The following is a 25,070-nucleotide window of genomic DNA, read 5'->3' on the forward strand; positions in this document are numbered from 1 at the left end:
TGTGTGTATGTTTATAATAGTTACATCTTCCTGTTGAATTAATCCCTTAATCAGTACATAGTATCCTTCTTTGTCTCTTTTAACAGTTTTTGTGTTAAGGTCTGTTTTGTCTGATATTAGGATGGCTACACCAGCCTTTTTTGATTTCTGTTAGCATGGAATATCCTCTTCTATCCTTTCACTTTCAGTCTGCATGCATCTTTGCTAGTGTGATGTGTTTCTTATAGGCAGCAAATAGTTGGGTTTTGTTTTTCAACCCACTCAGCCAGTCTTGGTCTTTCAACTGGAGAGTTGAAACCATTTAGATTCAAGGTGACTATGGATAAGTAATGACTTTACCTTGCCATTTTTCTGTAAATATTCCTTTTTTTTTTTTTTTTTTTTTTTTTTTTTTTGACAGACAGAGTGGATAGTGAGAGAGAGAGACAGAGAGGAAGGTCTTCCTTTATGCCGTTGGTTCACCCTCCAATGGCCATTGCGGACAGCGCATCTCGCTGATCCGAAGCCAGGAGCCAGGTGCTTCTCCTGGTCTCCCTTGCAGGTGCAGGGCCCAAACACTTGGGCCATCCTCCACTGCCTTCCCGGGCCATAGCAGAGAGCTGGCCTGGAAGAGGGACAACCGGGATAGAATCCGGCACCCCAACCGGGACTAGAACCTGGTGTGCCGGCGCTGCAAGGCAGAGGATTAGCCTGTTAAGCCACGGCGCCGGCCTAAATATTCCTATTTTTTACTTTGGATTTCCTTTGTACTTTTACTGGGAACTTCCCTTCCTTTACCTTCTTCTGTAGTGGTGACCATGTTTTTGTGTTTCTGTATGCAGTACATCTTTCAGCATCTTCTGCAGGGCTGGACCTGTGGTGACAAATTCAGTTTCTGTTTGTCATGGAAGGTCTTTATTTTACCTTCGTTCATAAATGAGAGCTTTGCAGGGTGTAGTATTCTGGGTTCACAGTTTCTTTTTTTAATCTTGTCACGCTCTCCTTGCCTGTAGGGTTTATGATGAGAAATCTGCTGTGAGTCTAATTGGAGATCCTTTGAAAATAATCTGGCTTTTCTCTCATGCACATTTTAGAATCTTTATGTTTTACTGTGGAGAGTTTTATTACACTGTGTCATGGTGAAGATCATTTCTGGTCAAGTCTATTAGGAGTTCTATTTGCTTCCTGTACTTGGATGTCCCTTCCTTTTCCAAATTGGAGAAATATTCCGTTATTATTTCACTAAAAAGGCCTTTTCATCCTTTCTCTCTTTCCACACCTTCAGGAACTCCTAGAACCCATATGTTATGTCATTTGATAGTATCCTGTAGATTCCCAACAGTGTTTTTTAGTTTCCTAATTTCTTGTGTTTGGTCTAATTTCCTGTGCTTTGTAATTTCCTGTGCTTTGTCTTCTAAATTGGATATTCTTTCTTCTGCTTCACCAATTCTGTTGTTAAGGCTTTCTACTGTATTTTTAATTTGTTTTATTGAATTCTTCACTTCCAAGATTTCATTTTGATTTCTAAGAGCTCAATTCCGTGAGAGAAATTTCCTTTTATGTCATGTATGGATTTCATTAGTTCATGCATTTGCTTCTGGTTAATTTTAAGTAATCCTATGATCAGTGTTTCAAATTGCATTACTGGCATTTCTTCAGTCTCATCTTCACAATCTAGTGTTGAAGTATTGTGTTCTTTTGGGAGTGTCATGTTGTCTTATTCTTGTTTCTTGAATTGGTGCATTTGTTTTTCTGGCATCTGTGGAGATACTCGTTGGTTTCTTTGTTTTTTCACTGTGGCAGTCTTTATCTTTGGGCTATGTCTGATTGAATTAGTGGAGCGTGTGCTTTCAGGAAATAACTAGAGGCGTGTGGTGGATGTGGCCAGGGAACTCTGTTCAGTGCTCTAGGGTGGAAGGGGTGTCTGAGGTGACACACTCAGGTTTGTCCTGGTAAGTCTCCTTTTTTTTTTTTTTTTCCTTTTCTTTTTTTTTCAAATCAGAGGGGAGGTTTCTTCTTTCTTCTTTTCTGTTGGTGTAGACTCATTCAGCTGAGCTCCTCTCCTCAAAGGAGACCAGTCCTGGGTGCTAGCCCCAATGAGTATCATTATCCGGCCTCTCTGCTACAAGGACCACACAAAGCTCTGTGCAGTCCTCAGTGTAAGCTCAGATTCCCTAGCAATGTCCTTGACAGGTAATCAGGAAGCACTGTGTGGAGCCTCCCACAGTGACTGCCCATTGTCCCAGCCACACCCTGAGTCCTCCCAGGCAGCTTCAGTGTTTTCACAGTCCTGAGCACCCAGCTCCCTGTTTGTTCTCCCCACCCAACTCAGGAGTCCCCAGTTGGTTCATTGCTGGGCATGGAAACGAGCTTGTGCAGCTGTAACATGTGTCCAAAATGGTGCTTGCTCTATCAGCTTGTTACAGGACCCCTTTGCAGAATGATCGGGGAGAGAGAAAATGTACCCCTCCTTTGTTTTTTCTCCTCTAGTTTGGCAGATACACTATCCCCCATGGGGCTCCAAGCCAGATTCCCTCTAGGCTCTTCCTGCATCTTTTTTAAGATTTATTTTATTTATTTGAAAGGCAGAGTTACACAGAAAAAGAAGGAGAGACAGAGAGAGAGAGAGAGAGAGGTCTTCCATCTGCTAGTTCATTCCCCAGTTGGCCACAATTGCTGGAGCTGTGCCAATCCGAAGCCAGGAGCCAAGAGCTTCTTTTCGATCTTCCATGCAGGTGCAGAGACCCAAGGACTTGGACCATCTTCTGCTGCTTTCGCAGGCCATAGCAGAGAGCTGGATTGGAAGTGGAGCAGCCAGAACTTGAACCGGTGCCCATATGGGATGCCGGCATTGCAGACATGGCAGTACTATGCCACAGTGCTGGCCCCAATTCCTTAACTTTAATCACACCTCCATTAGTAGCCAATTTTTAAAACTCTTGTTCAACCTTTCAGTGTTCAAACTGCTTGATGCCAATACCTTAAGTGATAGGGTTCCCAAGTCTAAATTTGTTGTCCTCAGAAACCAACCAGTAAATATGACATCTACCATGCACCTTTGCAAAAATTTCACCATTCCTCAGGTCTTTAATTTCTAAGCTTTGGGTAATTTTTTTCTTTTAGAGGCAATGGAGAGTTTGCCTTTGCCTTTTTTTTTTTTTTTTTTTTTTTTCTTTACTGCAGTGGGATTCAGCTGTCATTTACTTAACATCAAAATTTGTAAACATCCCTAGGCCTAAAGAAATACCCAACAATTCCATTTATTAAGATGTAGTTATTTGGTGGCACTGTGGCATAGTTGGTTAAGCCTTTGCCTATGGTACTGGCATCCCATATGGTTGCTGGTTCAAGTCCTTGAGCCCTGGCACCCATGTGGGAGACCTGGAAGAAGCTCCTGGCTTCTGGCTTCAGCCTGGCCCAGATCCGGCCATTGTAGCCATTTGGGGAATGAGCCAGCAGATGGAAGATCTCTCTCTATTTCTGTAACTTGCCTTTCAATTAAATAAATCTTTAAAAAAAAAAAGAATTATTAATTGATGTTTACGTCCCAATAAGTCAGTACTTTTTGGAAACAAAAAAAAACACAAATGTAACTACAATTAACTTACAGGATTATGTTTGCTTGTTTCATACTATGTAATTTACCAAAGCTTGGAATTAGATGGACACTGCACCCTCATCTCTTCCACATTGATTTTGCATTTGGAGTTGCTTTTTGTTATTGAAAACCCAGCTTAGCAAACATGATGTTATTAGGAATGTGGAATATTCTGATGGTGAAACCATGAACTACCTTCAGCTAGTATTTCCCATAGTGTCCAATAGATGTCGCTGTTTTTCCTCTGAAAAATGAAAATATTCTCTGGTTCTCCAGGGCTGGTCAGCAATTTGTGAACCTCCACCTTTTTTGTGCTAATTCTTTTGCACTAATGTGTACTGTTTTTGTTTTTGATTGCACCACATTTTAATTTATTGGTCATTTTCCATCACTACATGTAAGGCTTATTTAGTGTCTTTTACCTTTTCTATTTACTTTGAGGCTTCAGAGAGACTTAAGATTAAGATAACCCACACAGATTTTTTTTAGATTTATCACAAAGTTTTCTCTTTGATTTTAGATTCAAATTAATAGTAAGACAAAAAATGAAATAAGTTGGGAGCTACCAGTACTGCCACTTAGTACCTATCTCAATCATACTGTTACCTTTTCTGGGTAGTGGTTGTACTCCATCTAGGAATTCGTTGCTCCTAAAGTCTGTGATTACAGTTGTGCCCATGCCTTATAGAACTGACCTGCTTCATCTTGAAATTACCAGCAAACCAGCCATCACACTTGCATTTTAAATTCATTTGCTTTTTTTTTTTTTTTTTTTTTAGTCTTTTTTTTATTTATTTCAGAGAGTTACAGAGAAAGAGGAAGAGATACAGAGAGAGAGCTTTCATCCACTGGTTCACTCCACAGATAGCTACAATTGCCAAGGTGGGGCCAGGCCAAAACCAGGAACCAAGAGCTTCATCCAGGTCTCCCACATGGGTGACAAGGGCCCACACACTTGAGCCATCTTCCGCTGGTTTTCCCAGGCCATTAACATGGAACTGGATTGGAAGTGAAGCAGTCAGGACACAAACAGGCACCCATATAGGATGCCAGTGTCACATTGTAAATTCTAAATGTTAGGGGCCAGTGATGTAATATAGCAGATTAAGCCACCCCTTGTAATACAGGCATCACATGTCAGACTGCCAATTCAAGTTCTGGCTGCTCTGCTTCTGATCCAGCTTCCTGCTAATGCACCTGGGAGACATGGTCTAGTACTTGGGTCCATAACACACATGTGGGAGACCTGGATGGAGTTCCTGGTTCCTGGCCCAGTCTCAGCTGTTGCAGCCATTTGGGGAGTGAACCAGTGGATAAATCTCTCTCCCATTACTCTGTCTTTCAAATAAATAAACGTTTTTTTAAAAAAATAATAAAATGTTGTATTCTAAACATTAATGACATCACGTTTTATAAAAGCCTCAGTCTTTATATTGTACTTTGCTTCCTGACTACTGTACTCCATTTCACTTATCAAAACCCCTCTTGATGGTTGAGCATGACATACATTGTGGGATACTGATATAATTATATCTAGATCACAACCACCTTCTCTCTCATGTTTCGAGGATAGTGTTGTTCACAGGGAACAATGCAAAATAAAAGTAAAGTGCTCCATACCTACTTCTTCATTGTTGAACTCTAGAAAAGCTCACTCAAGTCCACCCCAGATCTCTAATCTGTAACATTCTTCGTTTTGAACCATGGAAAGAGAAATGAATCAATATGTTTGTTTTACCAGAGTAGCTAGAATAAATAGCAAATAGGGTGATTAGACCTCCTTTCATCCAGAGTAACACATAACTCTACCATTTGAGCAGTGTGAAGATGTGGAAACTTAACAGGTAGTACAGTGTCTCTTACATCTGCCTGATCCTCAAAAAGTCTTCCTTCGAGATGTTGGAAAAGAGAGAGGAAGTGAAACTCTCCCTGGTCCAGGAGTGGGGAGTGTCTGGCCTGTTTGGTCAGCCCCTGCCAAGGCAACTGCAAGCAGGACTTGAAAGCCAATAAATCTATAGTGGGCTAGTTTTTAAGCTGATCATTTTGTGTGGCCCACAGTCAATGTTATAAATATCCAAATGGCCCGTGACAGAAAAAAGGTTCCCTGCCCTGCTCTAGTCTAAGAGCAATGTAGTTTATGTTACCAATTTCAGGTACAATTATTCTTGCACTTTACTTCCCAAAATAATTGTTTCCAAATTATTTACTGCACTCTTAACTTAAAAGAACATTATAGCATTAGTTACCCTGTACCTTCTGTATGCCATTTGGCTAATTGTAAAATAGTTGTGTTCTCTTCAAACTTACTCTTTTATGACAAATATCCTCTCCTATATTATTTATGAGTCAGAGAGGACAAATGAGGTAGGAGGCCCTGGGAATAACATACTGCCCTAGAGAGATAGTTTTCTGATTCTCTTCCAGGTTGGCTGTGAAGCCTTCTGGCAAATTGTGTTTTCACTCAATTCTAGTCGTTGCATTTTCTTATAAGTGTTCCGTGTTTATTTGCATCAACTAGTTTCATAATTTAAAGTCAAAAGATTATGTGTTATATATATGAGGACCTTACATAATATCTGTAAGTTCATAACTTGAAAATTATTACATAAAAGAAATAATTTGTTACATTAGAGAGCCTCGATAAACATTAATGCATTTTTGTGAGTGTTCTACAGAATCCTGAAAAACAGGAAATAATGGAAAAGTTTAATTTATAATTAAGATGTATATAGATTACAACATGTATGTGTAAGTCATTTTATGGCTTGACTCCAACTTCTAGAGTATGTTCTTCAGATGCTTTTAAAACCCTATACGTATTTCCCTATGTAAACATTATTTTTAATGACTGTAGTATATGTGGCATAGTATACTTAACTTGTTCTGGTTTTTGGACATTTAAGTTCTTGCTAATTTGCTTTTTAAAAAAATTCTTTTGATGTGACAATAAATGACATCTTTCTTTATAAAGTAAATTTTCCATTTCTTCCCTAGCTGTGCAGGCTGCTGCACTCAACTGGTCTTGCTACCACGTGCTGTGGCATTCTTTTGAAAGAGTAAATGTCCTAATATTCTTAAAGCACTTACCACAATGTGTGGCACATTGTAAGGACCGAATGAACGATGTTTTTAGAATTTTGTCTGGCTCAACAGTGGATTGAGCACAACAAGAAGGGGAGAAAGGAAATCAGAAAGATTGAACCTGTGAGAGGGAGTTTCCATGGTCATTCACCCATATTGGTTGTTTCCAGTTATGCCTTCTTTAGAGTATACCTTAGGAGCACCTTACCTGGAGAATCTCAGAATATAAGTTTTGTTTCCTTGAGTTTAAGTGTATAAATTTGAAGGTAATATATAATTGAGAATTACAAAACATTCTTTAAAATAGCATGACCTTTGTGTGTGTATCTTTGTTTATTGTATTTGTATTTCATATTTTTGTGATATTTATTCAAGTGTGTGTCCAATGATGTCTTTTTTGTTTGCTTTTTTTTTTAATTATCCTAGTCACGTGAACTGGAAATTTCAGTTTATTGGCGTGATTGGCGATCTCTGTGTGCTGTAAAATTTCTGAGGTTAGAAGATTTTTTAGACAACCAGCGGCATGGCATGTGTCTCTATTTGGAACCCCAGGGTACTTTATTTGCAGAGGTAATAAATGTATTTTATTAAATGTACATAACTACAGTTGAAATTTTGTATATAGGCAACATGGTATACAAGTGGAAAGACTATTAGGTTGAAAGACAGATGACCTGAATTCCTGACTCAGCTCTGCCACTGAGTAGGTTTGTGACCTTGAGAGAAATAATTTATCCTCTCTAGGTCTATTTTTTTTATCTAGAACATGCGGGGGCCAGACTAAATCATATCTGAGAGTCCCTTAAGCTTTAAAATCTCATGAGTTTAGTGGATTTCATGAGCCATAAATCCAGTGCTATTTTCGTGTCAACTTGTATTTTCTTCACTGCAGGTTACCTTTTTTAATCCAGTTATTGAAAGAAGGCCAAAACTCCAAAGACAGAAGAAAATTTTTTCAAAACAACAAGGTAATTACGAAGAATCAAATACAGAATGATTTTAGTATTTTCTTACATATAGAAAATCTAAATACTTTTAAAAAATAATATCCATCTGTGTTTTTTTTTTCTTTTTATTTCATTTATTTCTGACTTTTTATTAAGGGAATTTCAGATATGTCTGTTAAGTAGAGAGTGGTGTGCCTTCACCCAGTTTCAACAATAATCAACTCATGGTCAGTTTTGTTTTATCTGTAGTTCATCCATTCACTATTTTCTCAGAGTATCTGAAGCAAGCCCACACATACTGTTTCATTCATAAATACTGTATTTGTATGTCTAAAATGTATTCTTTCTAAAACCTTAACCATATATTACTAGACTTAAGAAAGAAAATATAACAATTCCTTACCTATTTATTTTTAAAATTGTTTATGCTATTTTGCACTAGCCTTTAATAGCAAGTACTTAATAACTAGTTTTAAAAGTAACAGATATTGTTTGTTCTTCATAAATTATAAACTGATGAATATGAATTTTTAAATTATGGCTGTTGGTAATATATAAAGAAATCACTTATTTTGTTTTCTTTATTCACAATATCCATAGGCAAGACATTTCTCAGAGCTCCTCAAATGAATATTAATATTGCCACTTGGGGAAGGCTAGTGAGAAGAGCTATTCCTACAGTGAATCATTCTGGCACCTTCAGCCCCCAAACTCCTGTGCCTGCTTCAGTAGCAGTGGTTGATGTACGCATCCCTGAGTTAGCACCTCCAGCTAGGTATGAGTCTAAGACATAAGTATCTCGTATACAAAATATTAATTGTGACGTTCTGGTATATTGATTACAACCACTGTGCAGAGGATATCGTGTTTTCCCAAGTTTTATATTGAAATGAGTGCTCTGTTTAATTTTTAAAAATTTAAATTTTTTGCTTTAGTTTTAAAGCTGTATAAAATATTTACTATTGATTACTGTTTTGGTGAATTGCATTATCTTCCACAAGTGATTCTACAGTAACCAAATTGGACTTTGATCTTGAACCTGAACCTCCTCCAGCCCCACCTCGTGCTTCCTCTCTTGGAGAAATCGATGAGTCTTCTGAGTTAAGAGTTTTGGATACAGCAGGACAGGCAAGACATTTTAAACCTTGATTCCTCTTGAGCAAATGAATTGCCAGTAGAATCATCTTAATGACTAGTGAACATTTCAAATCTAGTTGATGGGAGATAACCAAGCTCTTTTAATGTTAGCATGCCGTTGTCAGTGGCCTCTGGATGCCCGCAGCCAAGAGAGATAGAATAGTCCAGTTAAGCTAGAAGCTGTATGCTTTCTATTAAATACATATTGTCTGAAGCAATCTTTATCTTCTAACTCAGTTAATAGTATGCATTGAGGATGATAATAGTATAGTACTTCTTTACATTTTTAATATAAGTCTAACAGAATTAATGGCCATAAGAATGAATAACCAGTCTCAGAATTTTACTTTCCTCTGTAATATTAATGTTGATTTTTGTTATTTTTTTAATCAACGTTACCACTAGTAAGTAATTTTCTAAATGTTTCTATGGTTTAATAAGAATTTAATATTTTACAGGATTCAGAAACTGGTTTTGATATTGAGAATGATAGAAATAGTATACTTCCAAAATCTCAATCTGAATATGAGCCTGATATTCCTCAATCAGGCCTAGAATATGGTGACATTCGAGAACTTGAGAATAGCAGGTAAGAAAATACATATAGTTTTGCTACTATGTGTTTAATGCCATACTTCATTGAGTTTTTAATTGAGATTACTGTTTTCAGATCTCAGCAAAGGTTTCAGTTTAATCTACAAGATTTCAGATGCTGTGCTGTCTTAGGAAGAGGACACTTTGGAAAGGTAAGCTTTTGGGATTTTTTGGAATGCCTACAAAATTGATAACTCAGATGGGCCATAATTACTTATGTCATTTCAGGTGCTTTTGGCTGAATACAAACACACAAATGAGATGTTTGCTATAAAAGCCTTAAAGAAAGGAGACATCGTAGCTCGAGACGAAGTAGACAGGTTAGTTTTTTTAAAGTGAAATTGCTTATTTTTTATTAACAGAATTGATGTATAAGGAGTCTTTAGAAAGTTCATAGAAATGCATATTATGAAAAAAAACTGCATAGATTTCAAATTAATTTTTCCACAAACTTTTTGAAGTACCCTGTTGTAAAACTTTCTAATTTCATGGTAATATATGAAGAAACAAAATAAGTATCTAAATTTGGTAGAAGCTGATTAAATATTGTTTTTTTTTTTCTAGCCCTTCCTTTCTCCCTTCTTATGGTAATAACTGATTAGTGGATACAAAGGAAAGATGGTGAAATGTTAAATTTTCTTAAATTTTGTATACACACAGATGTTTGAGTGTTTATATGGAATAGGAATTGCTGTTCATTGATCTGTATCCCATTTTATCTAATGTAAATAATAAAACATTTACAGATAATTATAATTAATTGAATGGTGAATATATTCTGCTTTTTTAAAATATGCCTTTATTTTTCCTCTTTTTCTCAAAATCATTTTTGGAATATAGCTTCTTTTAAGGCATAATAAATACAAATTATTACAGATGTATCTTTTTATAAAACTATTAAAGTACAAAGGGAGCGAGCAACAGCCTAGTGGCTAAGACATCTGTTTCCCACATTGGAATGCCTGGTCAGTGGAGATGGCTCAGGTATTGGGAGACCTATATTGAATTCTTGGCTCCTGGCTTCTGCATGACCCATACCAGACTGTTAGGGACATTTGAGAAGCAAACCAGTGGATAAGAGCTCTAACTCTATCTCTATTTTTATCTTGTGTGTGTGTCTCTCTCTCTCAAATACATTTTTTTTAATTAAAAAGAATTTTTAATGTAGTGACTTTAGGGATAAATATTATAGTTAGTCATTTTCCTATCTTAAAATTAATGCAGTGTAATTAAATGTGGAAGTTATTTTATAAAATGGCATATTTATCACAAAAAGAGGCTTTCATTTGATATTTGTAGTATTTGTCTTATATCACTAGGAAGCATCTATTTATTAATGAAGGTAACCCTGTATAATGAAAGGAGCCCTGAATGATGAGTGAGCAGACAGACTTTTCTAGTTTTGATAGTTCCTCCTTGGTAATGATTTGCCACCAGGGTATTCACTGAAAGTCTTTGAACCTTGCTAACCCATATATTTAAAAATATGGGAGGGGCCAGCTCTGTGGCATAGTGGATAGGGCCGCCGCTTGCAATGCCGGAATCCCATATGGGTGCTGGTTTGAGTCCTAGCTGCTCCACTTCCAATCCAGCTCTCTGCTGTGGCCTAGGAAGGCAGTGGAGGATGACCCAAGTCCTTGGGCCTCGAACCTGCTTGGGAGACCCGGAAGAGGCTCCTGGCTTCAGATTGGTGCAACTCCAGCCATCATGGCCAACTGGGGAGTGAACCAGGAGATGGAAAGATGGAAGACCTCTCTCTCTCTCTTCCTCTCTTTCTCTCTGCCTCTCTTTCTCTCTCTGCCTCTCCTCTCTCTGTGTAACTTTGACTTTCAAATAAAAATCTTTTAAAAAAAAAAAAAGATACTGCTTGGAACACCCACATACCCTATCAGAGTGCCTGAATTCATCATGGCTCTATTTCCAATTCCAATTTCCTGCTAATGCACACCCTGGAAGGCAGCAGACAATAGCTCAAGTACCTGGGTCCCTGCCACCCTCCTGGGAGACCAAATAGAATAAATAAAAGTTTAAAAATACACATTTTTAGTAATACCTTCCTGAGTTGTATGATATGGTACATAGGTACAACAAATTGTCACTTTCTTTAGGCCGGTGCTATTGTGTAGTAGGCTAAGCCTCTGCCTGTGGTACCAACATCCCATATGGGTGCTGGTTCTAGTCCCAGCTGCTCTTTTTCCAATCCAGCTCTCTGCTATGACCTGGGAAAGCAGTAGAAGATGGCCCAAGTGTTTGGCCCCTGTATCCATGTGTGAGACCCAGGAAGTTCCTGCCTCCTGACTTTGGATCTGCTCAGCCCTGGCCATTGTGGCCATTTGGGGAATGGACCAATGGATGGAAGACCTTTCTGTCTCTCTCTCCCTCTCTCTCTCTCTGTAACTCCACCTCTCAAATAAATAAATAAAATCTAAAAAAATTGTTTATTTGAGAGCAGAGAGATAGAATTCTTATTTGCTGGTTCACTCCAAAAGTACACAACAGCCAGGGCCAGAATGGGCCAGGCTGAAGCTGGGAGCCAGGAACCCAATCCAGTCTCCCATATGGGTGACAGAAACCCAATTAGTTGAGCCCTCACCTCTACCTCCCAGGATCTGTATTAACAGAAAGCTGGATTCAGAGGCCAGAGCTGATAATTGTTCCCAGCTACTCTGATGCGGGACCCAGGTATCTTAATCAGAATCTTAGCAGCTTAGGTTAAACATTCTTTTCTCAAATTGGTGGTTATAGTGTTTTTCTATTATATGAATAATTTTTAAAATTATAACATTTCTTAAAAATGGAGAATTTTACGCCGGCGCCGCGGCTCACTAGGCTAATCCTCCGCCTTGCGGCGCCGGCACACCGGGTTCTAGTCCCGGTCGGGGCGCCGATCCTGTCCCGGTTGCCCCTCTTCCAGGCCAGCTCTCTGCTGTGGCCAGGGAGTGCAGTGGAGGATGGCCCAGGTCCTTGGGCCCTGCACCCCATGGGAGACCAGGATAGGCACCTGGCTCCTGCCATCGGATCGCCGTGGTGCGCCGGCCGCAGCGCGCTTACCGCGGCGGCCATTGGAGGGTGAACCAACGGCAAAAGGAAGACCTTTCTCTCTCTCTCTCTCTCACTGTCCACTCTGCCTGTCAAAAATTTAAAAAAAAAAAAGGAGAATTTTTTTGTTTTTGTAAAAAAAAAAAAACTCAATCCTCTTCCTTTTAGATTTGCCTATTTATTTTATACCTCTTTCTTTTTTGCTATTTTTTTCTATTTCTTGTTACCTAAAACTTTGTAGAGAGCATTTTGCAGTACATTGATAAAATATTCTGAGCACCATCTTGCATCCTGGGAACCATATTTTTATGTTACATATGCAGATGACTAAAGCAGTTCTTTAATTTCACCTTCATTCTGTTTACACTTGGAATAATAGAAGAATCGAATGTTTTCCTTTCCAGTTTGATAAATGGTGGATTCATTGGCTTGCCAAAAAAATATGAAAATGATTACAGATTGAACATCCCTTATCTTAAACCTGAAATGCTCTAAGTTCTGAAACGTTATGAACATTGACATGATACCACAAGTCTGATGGTTCAATATACACAAACTTTGCCTCCTAACACAAAATTATTAAAAATATTATATAGGGGTCAACACTGTGGCACAACAGGTTAAAGCCCCTGTCTGCAGTACCAGCATCCCGTGTGGGTGCCAGTTCAAGTCTGGCGGCTCCACTTCCAATCCAGCTCTCTGCTAATGTGCCTGGGAAAGCAGTGGAGGATAGCCCAAGTCCTTGGGCCCCTGCACCCATATGGAAGTCCCAAAAGAAGCCAGGAGTTCCTGGCTCCTGGCTTTGGAGCAGCTCAGCACCAGCCATTGCAACCATTTGAGGAGTGAACCCCTGAGTAGAAGACTGACTCTCTCTCTCTCTCTCTCTCTAACTCTGTAACTCGTCTTTCAAATAAAATCTTTTTTAAAAAAACGAGAGGAAAAAGTGCATAAAATTACTTTCAGAAAAAAAATTACTTTCAGGATATGTGTTTTAGGTATATATGAAACAAATTACTTTCTTTTTATTTATTTATTTATATATTTGAGAGATAGAGTTACAGACAGTGAGAGGGAGAGACAGAGAAGTCTTCCATCCAATGGTTCACTTCCCAGATGGCCGCAATGGACGGAGCTATGCCCGATCAGGAGCCAGGAGCTTCTTCTGGGTCTCCCAAGCGGGTGCAGGGGCCCAAGGACTTGGCCATCTTTTACTGATTTTCCAGGCCATAGCAGAGAACTGGATAGGAAGAGGAGCAGCCAGGACTAGAACCGGCGCGCATATGGGATGCTAGTGCCGCAGGCGGAGGATTAACCTATTGTACCGCGGCGCCGGCCCCACAAATTACTTTCATATTTTCACTTGGGTCCCATCCCCAGGATATCTCATTATATATACATAAATAATCCAAAATGAAATACTTCTGGGCACAAACATTTCAGATAAGAGATACTCAGTTTGTACCAGTTCTGTTAATTCTGGAGTTCAATATAGCTTTCTGCCACATTATTGCTAGCTTTTTTTTTTTTTTTTAATTTACTTATTTATCTGAAAGGCAGAGAAAGAGAGATCCTGTCTCTGTCTCATCTCTCCTTCTGTCTCTTTGTAGCTCTACCTTTCAAATAAATAAAATAAACCTTTAAAAGAGAGAGAGATTAATCTGTTTGCTTGTTCACTCCCCAAGTGCCTACACCAGCCTGAACTGGGCCAGGCCAAAGCCAGGAGCCAGGAACCCTATCCAGATCTCTCACATGGATGACAAGAACCCAAGTACTTGGACCATGATCTGCTGTTTCCAAAGATTGAAGTGCAGAATAGCCAGGGGTCAAACGAGGCACTTTAATACGTGATTATTGTGTCCCAAGTAGTGACTCAACCTGCTGTGCCACAACACCCACCCGTGTTATTACTTAAAGCCAAGTCTTTGTAGGACAGCATGTTCTAATTAAATCTAGATGGAATAATATTAATGTTAGTATTAAATAAGAAAATTCAGATCAGAACATGAAACTTTAGCCATAACCCAGGCCGTTACCTCTACAAAAAATGAATTCAGCCTTGATGAATGATACTTTTTTTAACTTCAGTTTTAAATCTCAGTACTTCTCAGTAACTTATAAATAAAATAATCTAAAATGGAATTTGTATAGAAACAGAAGTAAAAAATTCCAAGAGTAATAAGTGCTAAGTGGAGAAACTTGAATATAGGGAAAAGGAGTAATTTTAAATTTCTAGCTTATCTATTTTTTTTAAAGATTTATTTATTTTACTTGAAAGAGTTACACAGAGAGAGGAGAGGCAGAGAGAGAGAGAGGGAGAGAGGAGATGGTTCATTCCCCAATTGGCCACAACGGCCAGAACTGCGCCAATTCGAAGCCAGGAGCTGGGAGCTTCTTCCGGGTCTCCCACGCAGGTGCAGGTGATGAACGACTTGGGCCACCTTATACTGCTTTCCAGGCCATAGTAAAGAGCTGGATGGAAAGTGGTGCAGCCAGGACTCGAACCAGTGCCCATATGGGATGCCAGCACTTCAGGCCAGGGTGTTAACCCGCTGCGCTACAGCGCCAGCTCCAAGTTTCTAGTATATCTAAAAGAAGGCAAGAAAAAGGCAGTGTAAAAATTTAAAAAAAAATAGACCATCATATTTTAATAGATGTTTCTGGAATATTTGATGGTTCTTAATGACAGGGTTTTTTTTTTTTTTTTAAGATTTATTTTATTTATTTGAAAGGCAGAATTACAGAAAGTCAGAGGCAGAGAGAGAAAGAGGTCTTCCATCCACTGGTTCACTCCCCAAATGGCCACAATGGCCGGAGCTGGGCTGATCCAAAACCAGGAGCCTGAAACTTCTTCCAGTCTCCGTGCAGGTGCAGGGGCCCAAGGACTTGTTCCATCTTCTACTGCTTCCTATGCCATAGCAGAGCTGAATCGGAAGTGGAGCAGCCAGGACTCGAACTGGTGCCCATATGGGATGCCAGCACTGCAATGCCTGATACTCCACTGCACTGGCCCTGACAGTTCTCTTATATATTCTAAATTTTGTTTCTATAGTCTGGATCATATTATTTTACTTAAAAATTGCTCCTTCTATAAATCATAGAAATTCTGAAATCAAGCTGTTAACATGGACACAAATTATGGATTAATTGTATATACCAAAGTAATTCATATACAAAGATCACAGAGTGCCTACCATTAGTAAAACATTCTTTCTGAATCCAGTCTAACCCTAGTCCCATTATTCTAATACCTCCTTACTCAGCTTGCTTTTTCTTACTAGTTAATTTTTTTGACACAACAGATTAGGGTTGAAAACATAATTTTGTATTTATAGAACACAGCACAGTTCATTACAGAATATGGTGAAAAAAGAAATGACAATTTAGAAGAAAGTGTTCTAGGCAGAGTGAATAAAGTGAAATTTTGAGTAAGGTTGGATTGTTGTATGGACTTAAGAATATACAACTTAGATAATGTAGAAGAAGTCAAAGATTCTCGTGCAATGACTTTCTGAGTGTTTGCTGTAAAGAGCTTAAAATTATATTGATAGGCCGGCACCGCTGCTCACTTGGTTAATCCTCTGCCTGTGGCGCTGGCACCCCGGGTTCTAGTCCCGGTTGGGACGCCGCATTCTGTCCCGGTTGTTCCTCTTCCAGTTCAGCTCTCTGCTGTGGTCCGGGAAGGCAATGGAGGATGGCCCAGGTCCTTGGGCCCTGCACCCACCTGGGAGACCAGGAGGAAGCACCTGGCTCCTGGCTTCAGCAGGAGCTGCTACCGGCCGTAGCAGCCATTTGGGGGGTGAAGCAATGGAAAAGGAAGACCTTTCTCTCTGTCTCTCTCTCTCTCTCTGTCACTAACTCTGACGGTCAAAAAAAGAAGAAGAAAAGAAAAAAGAAAAAAAATATATATTGATAGTTTTGGTTTATAAAAATCCTTCCCCCTTTATCTTATCATCTTAAGACATCTATCCAGTCCTCATCATTATTGTCATTCATTGTCAGAGAATTCCTTTGAAAGGCAATAATCCAATCACTTGATTCTCAGTCTTTTGTTGTTCCATTCAGGTCTAACCTAACAGCCATCCGTGAGAATTATTGATCGACTCATAAATATAAACTGTAGACCATGAAGACACTGTGGTTTTCATCTTTATGAGCCTAAAATATCTTACCAGCTTTGTCTTGCTTCATCTAAGTATTTTGTCTACTGGTGTCTAAAATTTATGTAGACTAGACGCAGATGTATTAGAATCCATCTTATAAATCTTGCCCAAAGCAATTTTTAGAATTTTTAAAAATATTTATTTATTTATTTATTTGAAAGTTAAAGTTAGAAGGAAAGCGAGCTTTCCTCTTCTGGTTCACTCCCCAAATGGCTGCAAAAGCCTGGGCTGGAGCAAGATGAAGCCAGGACCCTGGAACTCCATCCAGATCTTCCATGGGAGTAGCAGGGGCCCAAACACTTGGACCATCTTCTGTTGCTTTCCAGTGGATAGAAGATATCTCTCTTTGTATTTCCCCCTCTCTAATTCCAAAAAAACTTTCAAATAAATCTTTTTTAAAAATAAATGGTGATAAAAATCAAGGCTATTAACTTTTATTCTTCCATGAATTTATATATTGTTTTAATATTTAGAAATTTGCCAAAATAAAGAAAATGGTTATATAGATGTAAGACTAAAGCTTTACAAAAGCAGTTATCCTGTGGCTTTCTGATTATGTGTAAGATTAAAAACATATTGGGTGAAATCAAGGGATGATTCATCCAGAATGTGACATTATTAAATGGAGTTTAAAACTAAATAATAATAACTGCATTAATTGTCAATATTTAAAAACTGAACAAGTCTTTTAGTTCATTATCCAGGAAACAACTCATATTAGCGTTAACATTAAAAATTGCATGGTTGTAAATGTTTTTCAGGTTTAATTCTTTTCAAGTCATAAGCTGTATAATCTGGATATCTAAATAAAGAATTTTTTTTAATTCCTTCTTGAAAGGAGAATGAAACTACTTCCTGCTCACATCAGGATTTTAGTTTGGCATTTTGGAATGCTAGAATGTTGTTTGGAACAACCAAAAAAGTTCTCAAAACCAAAATCTAAGGATTTTTAGATTTAGCCAAATTTTTTATTTTATTCCCAGAAATAGATACAAAATAAGTACTTGTTTTTTATTAGAAGCATACAAATAGGGGTGAATGTTGTGATGCAACAGATAAACTGCTGCTTGGGACACCTGCATTCCATATCCGAGTGCCTCAGTCAAGCTTCGTCTTAGGTTTTGATTCAGCTTCCTGTCAATATGCCTGAGAGGCAGCAGATGATGGCCCAAGTACTGGGGTTCTTGTCCCCTCATGGGAGAGCTGGATGGTGTTCCTGGTTCCTGGCTTCAACCTGGCCTAGCCCCACTGTTCCCAGCATTTGGGGAGTGAACCAGCATATGGAGGATCTTTCTTTCTTCCTCCTTATCACTCTGCCTTTCAAATAAACAAATAAATTTTTTTAAAAACACATAAAGTTGTTTTAAGGTATATTTACTGATGTTTATTTTTATCAAGTACTCAATAAAATTTTTAATGCGAAAATTAAGTAAGTTAATTCAAACTTTGCTTGAGTAGCATTTGATAGTTTTCTTCTACTTTAAGTCAAGTTGACTTCTGAATATTATCAGGGAAAGGAAAAGTGGATTGTTTTGTTTTTCTTTTGTCTCAGCATTCCAGAATCGTTCAGCTTGACCATTGTTCTTAGCAGTCTATAACTATTGTAGATTTTTCTAAAATAATATAGAAAAATTGTATTATTCTTGAGGAACTTTCTGACACTTATTGCCAAATTGTCTGTGTAGTCTCTATCCTTTCCAGTCTTCTTAATTAAAATTGTATGCAGCCTATGTTTACTCCTTAACTTCAGAAGCTTATATGATAAAATTTTTGAACATGATAGTTTATGAATTATAAGTACTGTCCTTGAGATTACCTTGGTCACAAGCTAAATATTTAAAAACATTCTACAAGTTGCTAAATGACCAGTTTCTGATGAATTTTCATAAGTTACCCCAAATCAATCCTATTTTAAAGGAACTATACCCACTAGATAAATGTATGCTGCTCTGATACTATAATGTGAAATGTGTAATTTACCTTTCATTATTATATTTCTTGGGTTTTTTTTTTAAGAATGATTTATTTATTTGAAAGTCAAGAGTTACTCAGAGAGAGGAAGTTATAGAGAGGTAGAGATCTTCCATCTACTAGTTCACTCCGCAAATTGCTACAATGGCCAGGTCTGGGCCAGGCCAACATCAGGAGCCAGGAGCTTCTTCTGAATTTCCCACTTGGGTGCAGGGGCCCAAGCCATGGGCCAACCTCCACTGCTTTCCCAGGCATATTAGCAGGGAGCTGGATTGGAGTGGAACATCCAGGTCTTGAACCAGTGGGATGCCAGCCTCATGGGCCTTGGCTTTATCCATTATGCCACAACACCGGACCTCGTTAATATATTTCAATTAAACTTGTATATATCTAGCAGATCAGTTTTCATAGCATATATGATAAGCCTAAGACATGTTTTAAAGTTAAAATAGTTTAAAATTTTATTTAAGGTTTGGTAATGTGTAAAGAATGTTATTTCCAACTAGAGGTTATTTTTTTCCAATCTTTCTTTTCTAAATGTTTTCTCTTACAGCCTGATGTGTGAAAAAAGAATTTTTGAAACTGTGAATAGTGTAAGGCATCCCTTTTTGGTGAACCTTTTTGCATGTTTCCAAACCAAAGAGCATGTTTGCTTTGTAATGGAATATGCTGCCGGTGGGGACCTAATGATGCACATTCATACTGATGTCTTTTCTGAACCAAGAGCTGTGTGAGTATGCTTTAGACATTTGTCTGAGTTTTTCCATGACTGATTTATTTCTGGGAAGAAAAAGAGCTCTCTGTGGATTTTAGGTCTTTTTTTTCCCTACTGGAAGTTAGATCTCTACAAGATATTATTAGAATTCCTTTTTGGTTTCTGCCAAATGTGTTTTGTATTTTTTACTCTGTTATTCATGTTGAAAATTTCATGGGTTTCCTAACTCACACTTCATCACAATTAAGGTTCATTTTATTTAAATAAAATTAAAATTAAAAATTTTGTTATTAATTTTCTCTTTAGGGAGTGACATCTGTGTTTCAGTGACAAATTATATACAGGTACATTGTTAAGTGAAAAAGAAATGCAGAACAGTCTGTATTATATAAATATATAAAATACTTATTTGCACTTTCAAAGGATAATTTCAATGAATATATATCAGATATTTGCTTGTGCTTATAAAATTTCTGAAAGTGTATAAAAGAAGCTGATACAGGTTCAGTATCCTTATCTGCATGGTTATCAGAAATACTTCAAATTGAGGAGGGTTTTTTTTGGGGGGGGGGATGGATTTTGTATATTTACATAAACTTTACTGATTAAGCATTCATAATCTAAAAATCTGAAATTCTCCAAAACTTTTTCAGCATCATGTCAGTGCTTAAAAGTTTTGGGTTACAGAACATTTTGCATTTTAGATTTTTGAATTGGGGATTCTCAACCTGTATACATATTGCCTCCAAGGAAAGGAGTAGAAAACACACTTCTCGCTACAAATGCTTTTTGTACTTTTTTAATTGAATAGTTATGAAAGTTTTGCCTATTCAAATGCATAAAAGTAAATATTAAGCACTTCAGATTGTATTTTCATATTCAGTATGCATACACTTGAAATATAAAAATGTAGTTCTGCCTTAAGGATAATTGTTACCCCAATTTCACACCTTAAGGGTGGAGCTAGGATTTGAAACTAGGGAAGTGCTCCTAATAGCTACACCCTACATGCTATAGAGAGGCATCCTTGATCCTTTTCCGTCCTCACCTGCAACTTCCAAATCATGAGCGAGTTCAGTTAACTCTACCTCCAAAATATACCCAAATCATAAAAAACATAAACCCAGTAGTAAAATCATTATTGGATTTATTCATGAATTTTCATCAGTAGTGTATTCTGATGGAATAGCAATTGATGTTTGTATAGCACTTTGATTCCTTTATTTCATTCTCACCATAACCATTAGAGTTTGATGTAGAGCAATTGATAGCAGTACTATCAAAGCCTTCAAGTTTTAGCTGAGGAAATGGGGATTAGTTCTAAGGGGTAATGAGGCATTTAAAAAAGGAGGCAAAAATCAGAAAGTAATAAAAAACTACTATAAATTAATTCCCTGAATGTTTAAAACTTTAAAGTAGGACATTTAGACTATGTCTAACCTTGGGCTAACAGCCACGAAGAATTCTTTTAATTTTGTTATGCTTGTTTTTGTCTTTTAAAAATAAGATATAGTTCTGCCTTAAGGAATTTTCCTGAGAAAAACAAATTGTATACAAATAAACAAAAAGCCCAGTGAGATGCAAGAATGAGATGTTGCAGTACTCCAAATCTGAAGTATTTCCTATAATCACTCAGGTTTCAGTTTTAAATGTTATGTCTTTGAAGCTCCTTTCCTCCCTATGTAAACTACCACGTCACTAACCTCTAAATCAGGTTGCTGTGTTCTGTGTTCTATTTTATCTTCTTCGTATCACATCATTTCTACCCAAAGTCATTTATATTTTTACATATTACTGTCTGTCTCCCCTCACTAAAAGGAAGGAGCAGGAGCAGTGTTTGTCCTGGTCAGTAGTGAAAACACCTGAAAAAGTGCCTGGCTCAATTGTTTTTTAATGACTGGGACTATGGAACCAAAATACCTTGATCCTTAGCTTTGCCTTTTTTCTGGCTTTATGACGTTTGGCAAATTAATCACCCTTGCTGAGCTTCAAATTCTACTTTAAAACAAGATTTGATTTGAAGATAAATAAGCTAATAAGTGAAAATAACACAATACCTGATACTAGTAAGCAGTTAGTGAAATACATGTTTTAGGTCATATGCCCAACTATTTCTTAAATTGAATCCAATCAAGGCCATCTATTTACAAAGAAAGAAACAGAAATCAAGATATTGTTTCTAATCTTAAGAACAGTCACCAAACTGGTAAGAGTTAATTTTAATTCTGTGGATGGTAATGGATTTGAGATGAGGTAGATAGATAAATGAAATATCATGCTTTAGGGAGAGGGTATTATATTTTATATATAATATAATATATACTTATATTATATTTTATAACAAAAATTATTGCTTACATAATTAAGAACTGATTTTCCTAACTTTTTCTCTGTAGGTTATTCTATACTGAAGGCAGGCAGATTTGCATTTTTAACTGTAACCATTTATTTATTACTTCCCTCCTCATTCAAGTCAGGTTACTATGTGTGTGTCTGACATTATGCCACACATTTAAGATAAAACCTGGAAAAGATAGACAGCGCTATACCTCACAGTTGATATTATAGCTTGGCCCATGTTTTCTTGAGTTCCAAACTCGTATATACAACTTCTAGACTTTGTCACATGCCCCACAGGCAGTTCAAAATGAATGTATTTAAAGCTAAACTCAGCGGCCATTGGAGGGTGAAACAACGGCAAAAAGGAAGACCTTTCTCTCTGTCTCTCTCTCTCACTATCCACTCTGCCTGTCAAAAAAAAGCTAAACTCGCGTCCCCTCAAAACTCGGACTACTTATTTATTTCTTTACCTTTTCATTCCATTAAGATAGAAACCTTGAGAGTCATCTTCACCTCCTCCCACTCCATCGTATGCAGCGAATGATGTACTATGTGCTATCATACTGGTTTTTCAGTTTTCTTTTAAAATTCAACTCTTATTCACTTTGTTGCCACTGCATTGAATGTTCTCATGATCTTCCATCTGTACTATTCTAAAAGCCTTGTCTGTTCCTTTTACCTCTGGAACTCTACCTACTTCTGAACTCCAATTTTCACATTGCTGCCAGAAAAATCTTCCTAACATAAATGAAATTATTCTCCCCTGATTAAAGTGGTTTGAGGAGCAAATGTTTGGTCTAGTGGTTAAGTCACCAAATGAGATTCCTATGTCTCATATCTGAGTGCCTATTTTCAGTGCCTAGCTCTGGCTGCTGACTCCAACTTCTGAGTACAGTTTTTGGCACACCCTGAGAGGCAGTGAGGATGACTTGAGTGACTGGGTTTCAGCAACCCACATAGGAGAATTGATTTCACATTTCCTGACGTTAGCAGGCATTTGGGGATGAGAGCTCTGTCTCTCTGCTTCTCAAATACTTTTGTAAAAAATGGTTTTACAATCTCTACCACTAAGGAAAGAAATTCCAGTATCCATAATTTGACATTCAGAATCACTCCTCCAGGCAGTCTTCTCTACCTGACCTCCTGCTAGATTTTCCCCATTTATACCCTTCCCACACTAAAGCCATTTCAATAGTTGTCAAGCATGTTATGCCATTTCTGCTCTGATCCTTTTCCCTCCTAGGGGAATGTCCTGTGTTTCCTACACAGAACTTCTACCTGGAACATCTCTCCTTACAGCACATTTGTGTTAGTCCTTCAGAACCAAATCAAATGCCCTGAGTTCCTGTGACTCCGCCAGGCAAAGTTTCGTCTAGACTATACTTTTCTCATTTTTTAATTTCACCCCTAAATCTAACAAAGTGTGGTACATAATGAGGACTAAATAAATATTTGTGAAGTTAATTAACTAGAGTTGTGTTTTGACGCATAAAAATATAAACTGGGATTCAAAAGCAGTGAATCTTATTTTGATTTAATTCTTCAAACAGATTTTATGCAGCATGTGTAGTTCTTGGGTTGCAGTATTTACATGAACACAAAATTGTTTATAGGTAAGTAAATTTTTGGTTCTTTCTAATGACTTGCTTTGGTGTGAATTAGAATTACAGATAATTAAGAAAGATATTGTATGCTTAGGCAGCTTCTTAATTTTCTTCCTTCACATGTTAAGTGACCTTTAGAGGCAAACCTCAATTTTGTAAGATATGGTCCACACAGTACACAGTAATTTTATGTTGAACTTCTTATTTCCTGATCCTGTGCCCATTTCCGAATTAAAATAGTCAAACTATGAGTTGTCCTATGAGAACACAGTTCACCCCAGCAATATTCACCCTGATGAATATTTTGCATTTAATTGATCCACTGTGCAAAACTTTAATGACCAATACTACTGGAAACATGTGCATGATGAGATGAGTAGCTTGTGCCAGAGTGCAAAATAGCATACTATTCTTCCTTCATTCAAACTCTTGCTGTCAAGTGAACAAAATAGCATTTTGGTAACATAGCCCATTTATATGCTGACAGAGATTTCCTTATCAAATTGTTGACCAGTAGCAAATAGATCATGATGCAGCAGCTAGTCCAGTGTTTTCAAAGTACAGATTTCCTCATGATCCTCAAACTTTATCTTTATCCTTTATCTTTAACTTAAAAGATAAAATGTTTTTAACTAGTTCAGTTTATAATCAGTGAGTATGTATTGATACCCTTCTCTTTATTTTGAATTATTCTCTTAGAAAATTAAACCTGCCTCCTGACATTTATAATGTTAGTTTGACCATTCTTTCTTATGGAAGGTATATAGGCAAACTTCAGACTTGGACGAAGCCAGATTATCACAAATAACCAATTAATAAATACCTGAGTCAAAGGTACTTAAACTCCTTCCATACTTTAAAATATATATTTAAAGAGATAGCATTTCTTTTTTAAAATGCATTCTTCCTGTTTTATACAACAGGGAAATATTTAGAAACTATATTATATAAAGTAATAAACTTGCCAGAAGTAGGAAAAATGATTGTTTATGATAACAGTATTTAAATTTCAAATCATAACTTGGAAAACCATTTATAGTAAAATAGGACTCCTATTGAAATTATTTTTTAAACTATAGTATCTACTCATTTCATTGATTTTTTTTTTCATTTTGTATTTTTTCATCCTAAACAGAGATTTGAAATTGGATAACTTATTGCTAGATACAGAGGGCTTTGTGAAAATTGCTGATTTTGGTCTTTGCAAAGAAGGTAAATTAAAATTGTGTTTTAATAGAATACTGTCTCTTTGTACTTTTTGTAATTTTTAAGTTTATGGAAAATGAAATGTATTTTTAATTTATTCTTCATTAAGACATTGTAGATTGCCCATAAAGTCTAATTATCACATTGAGAACTTTTTCTGTAGTTATGAAAAAGGCTAGATTTGCAGAAATCATAGTATGGTTAAAGTCATTCCATAACTACTTTAAGAAAATATTCATTATGGACCAAATTGTTTATTCTGCTGGAATTATACAGAGTGAATTACATAAGCCTAATAATTTTTATCTATCTTCCTAAAATTTAACATTTTATATGGGAAAAGATAGATATAGATATATAGATAGCTCAAGAATATTATCCTAGCAGTTACTACACTGAGTTAGAAGAACCCATGTTCCGTATCAGAGTACCTGGGTTTGATGCCGCTGGATCCTGACTCCAGCTTCTTGGAGCACAATATCCAACATATTGTGTATAGATAGTCTTATCTTTACATTTAAAATATTATATTGTAACTAAAGTTGTCTTTCCTCTCCTCTACACTGGTAACTTCTTTTTCTTGTTTAACTTTGTTTTGACAGTATGTAACAGTGTTTGGAGGATGTTAAGTATCCAGTAAATGTTTAATTAACAAATACCTGGATAAATGAATGAATGAACTTTGTAAAGATAGGCTCA

The 25,070-nt window shown here is 37.1% G+C and overlaps 1 protein-coding gene across 2 annotated transcripts in view; it reads left to right on the forward strand.

Moving 5' to 3' along the window:
* Nucleotides 1-25,070, forward strand: part of PKN2 (protein kinase N2) — a 149,676-nt gene that overhangs the window by 116,638 nt on the left and 7,968 nt on the right. For both annotated transcript variants that reach the window (XM_062191671.1, XM_062191672.1), the window contains exons 9-18: nt 7,085-7,228; nt 7,551-7,626; nt 8,206-8,380; nt 8,607-8,733; nt 9,201-9,331; nt 9,413-9,488; nt 9,565-9,656; nt 19,060-19,236; nt 23,112-23,174; nt 24,301-24,377. In XM_062191671.1, the coding sequence (XP_062047655.1) occupies nt 7,085-7,228; nt 7,551-7,626; nt 8,206-8,380; nt 8,607-8,733; nt 9,201-9,331; nt 9,413-9,488; nt 9,565-9,656; nt 19,060-19,236; nt 23,112-23,174; nt 24,301-24,377 (1,138 nt within the window). The remainder of the gene's footprint in view (nt 1-7,084; nt 7,229-7,550; nt 7,627-8,205; nt 8,381-8,606; nt 8,734-9,200; nt 9,332-9,412; nt 9,489-9,564; nt 9,657-19,059; nt 19,237-23,111; nt 23,175-24,300; nt 24,378-25,070) is intronic.

Source organism: Lepus europaeus, chromosome 5 (assembly GCF_033115175.1).
Source record: "Lepus europaeus isolate LE1 chromosome 5, mLepTim1.pri, whole genome shotgun sequence".
In the NCBI taxonomy this organism is placed as follows: Eukaryota; Metazoa; Chordata; class Mammalia; order Lagomorpha; family Leporidae; genus Lepus; species Lepus europaeus.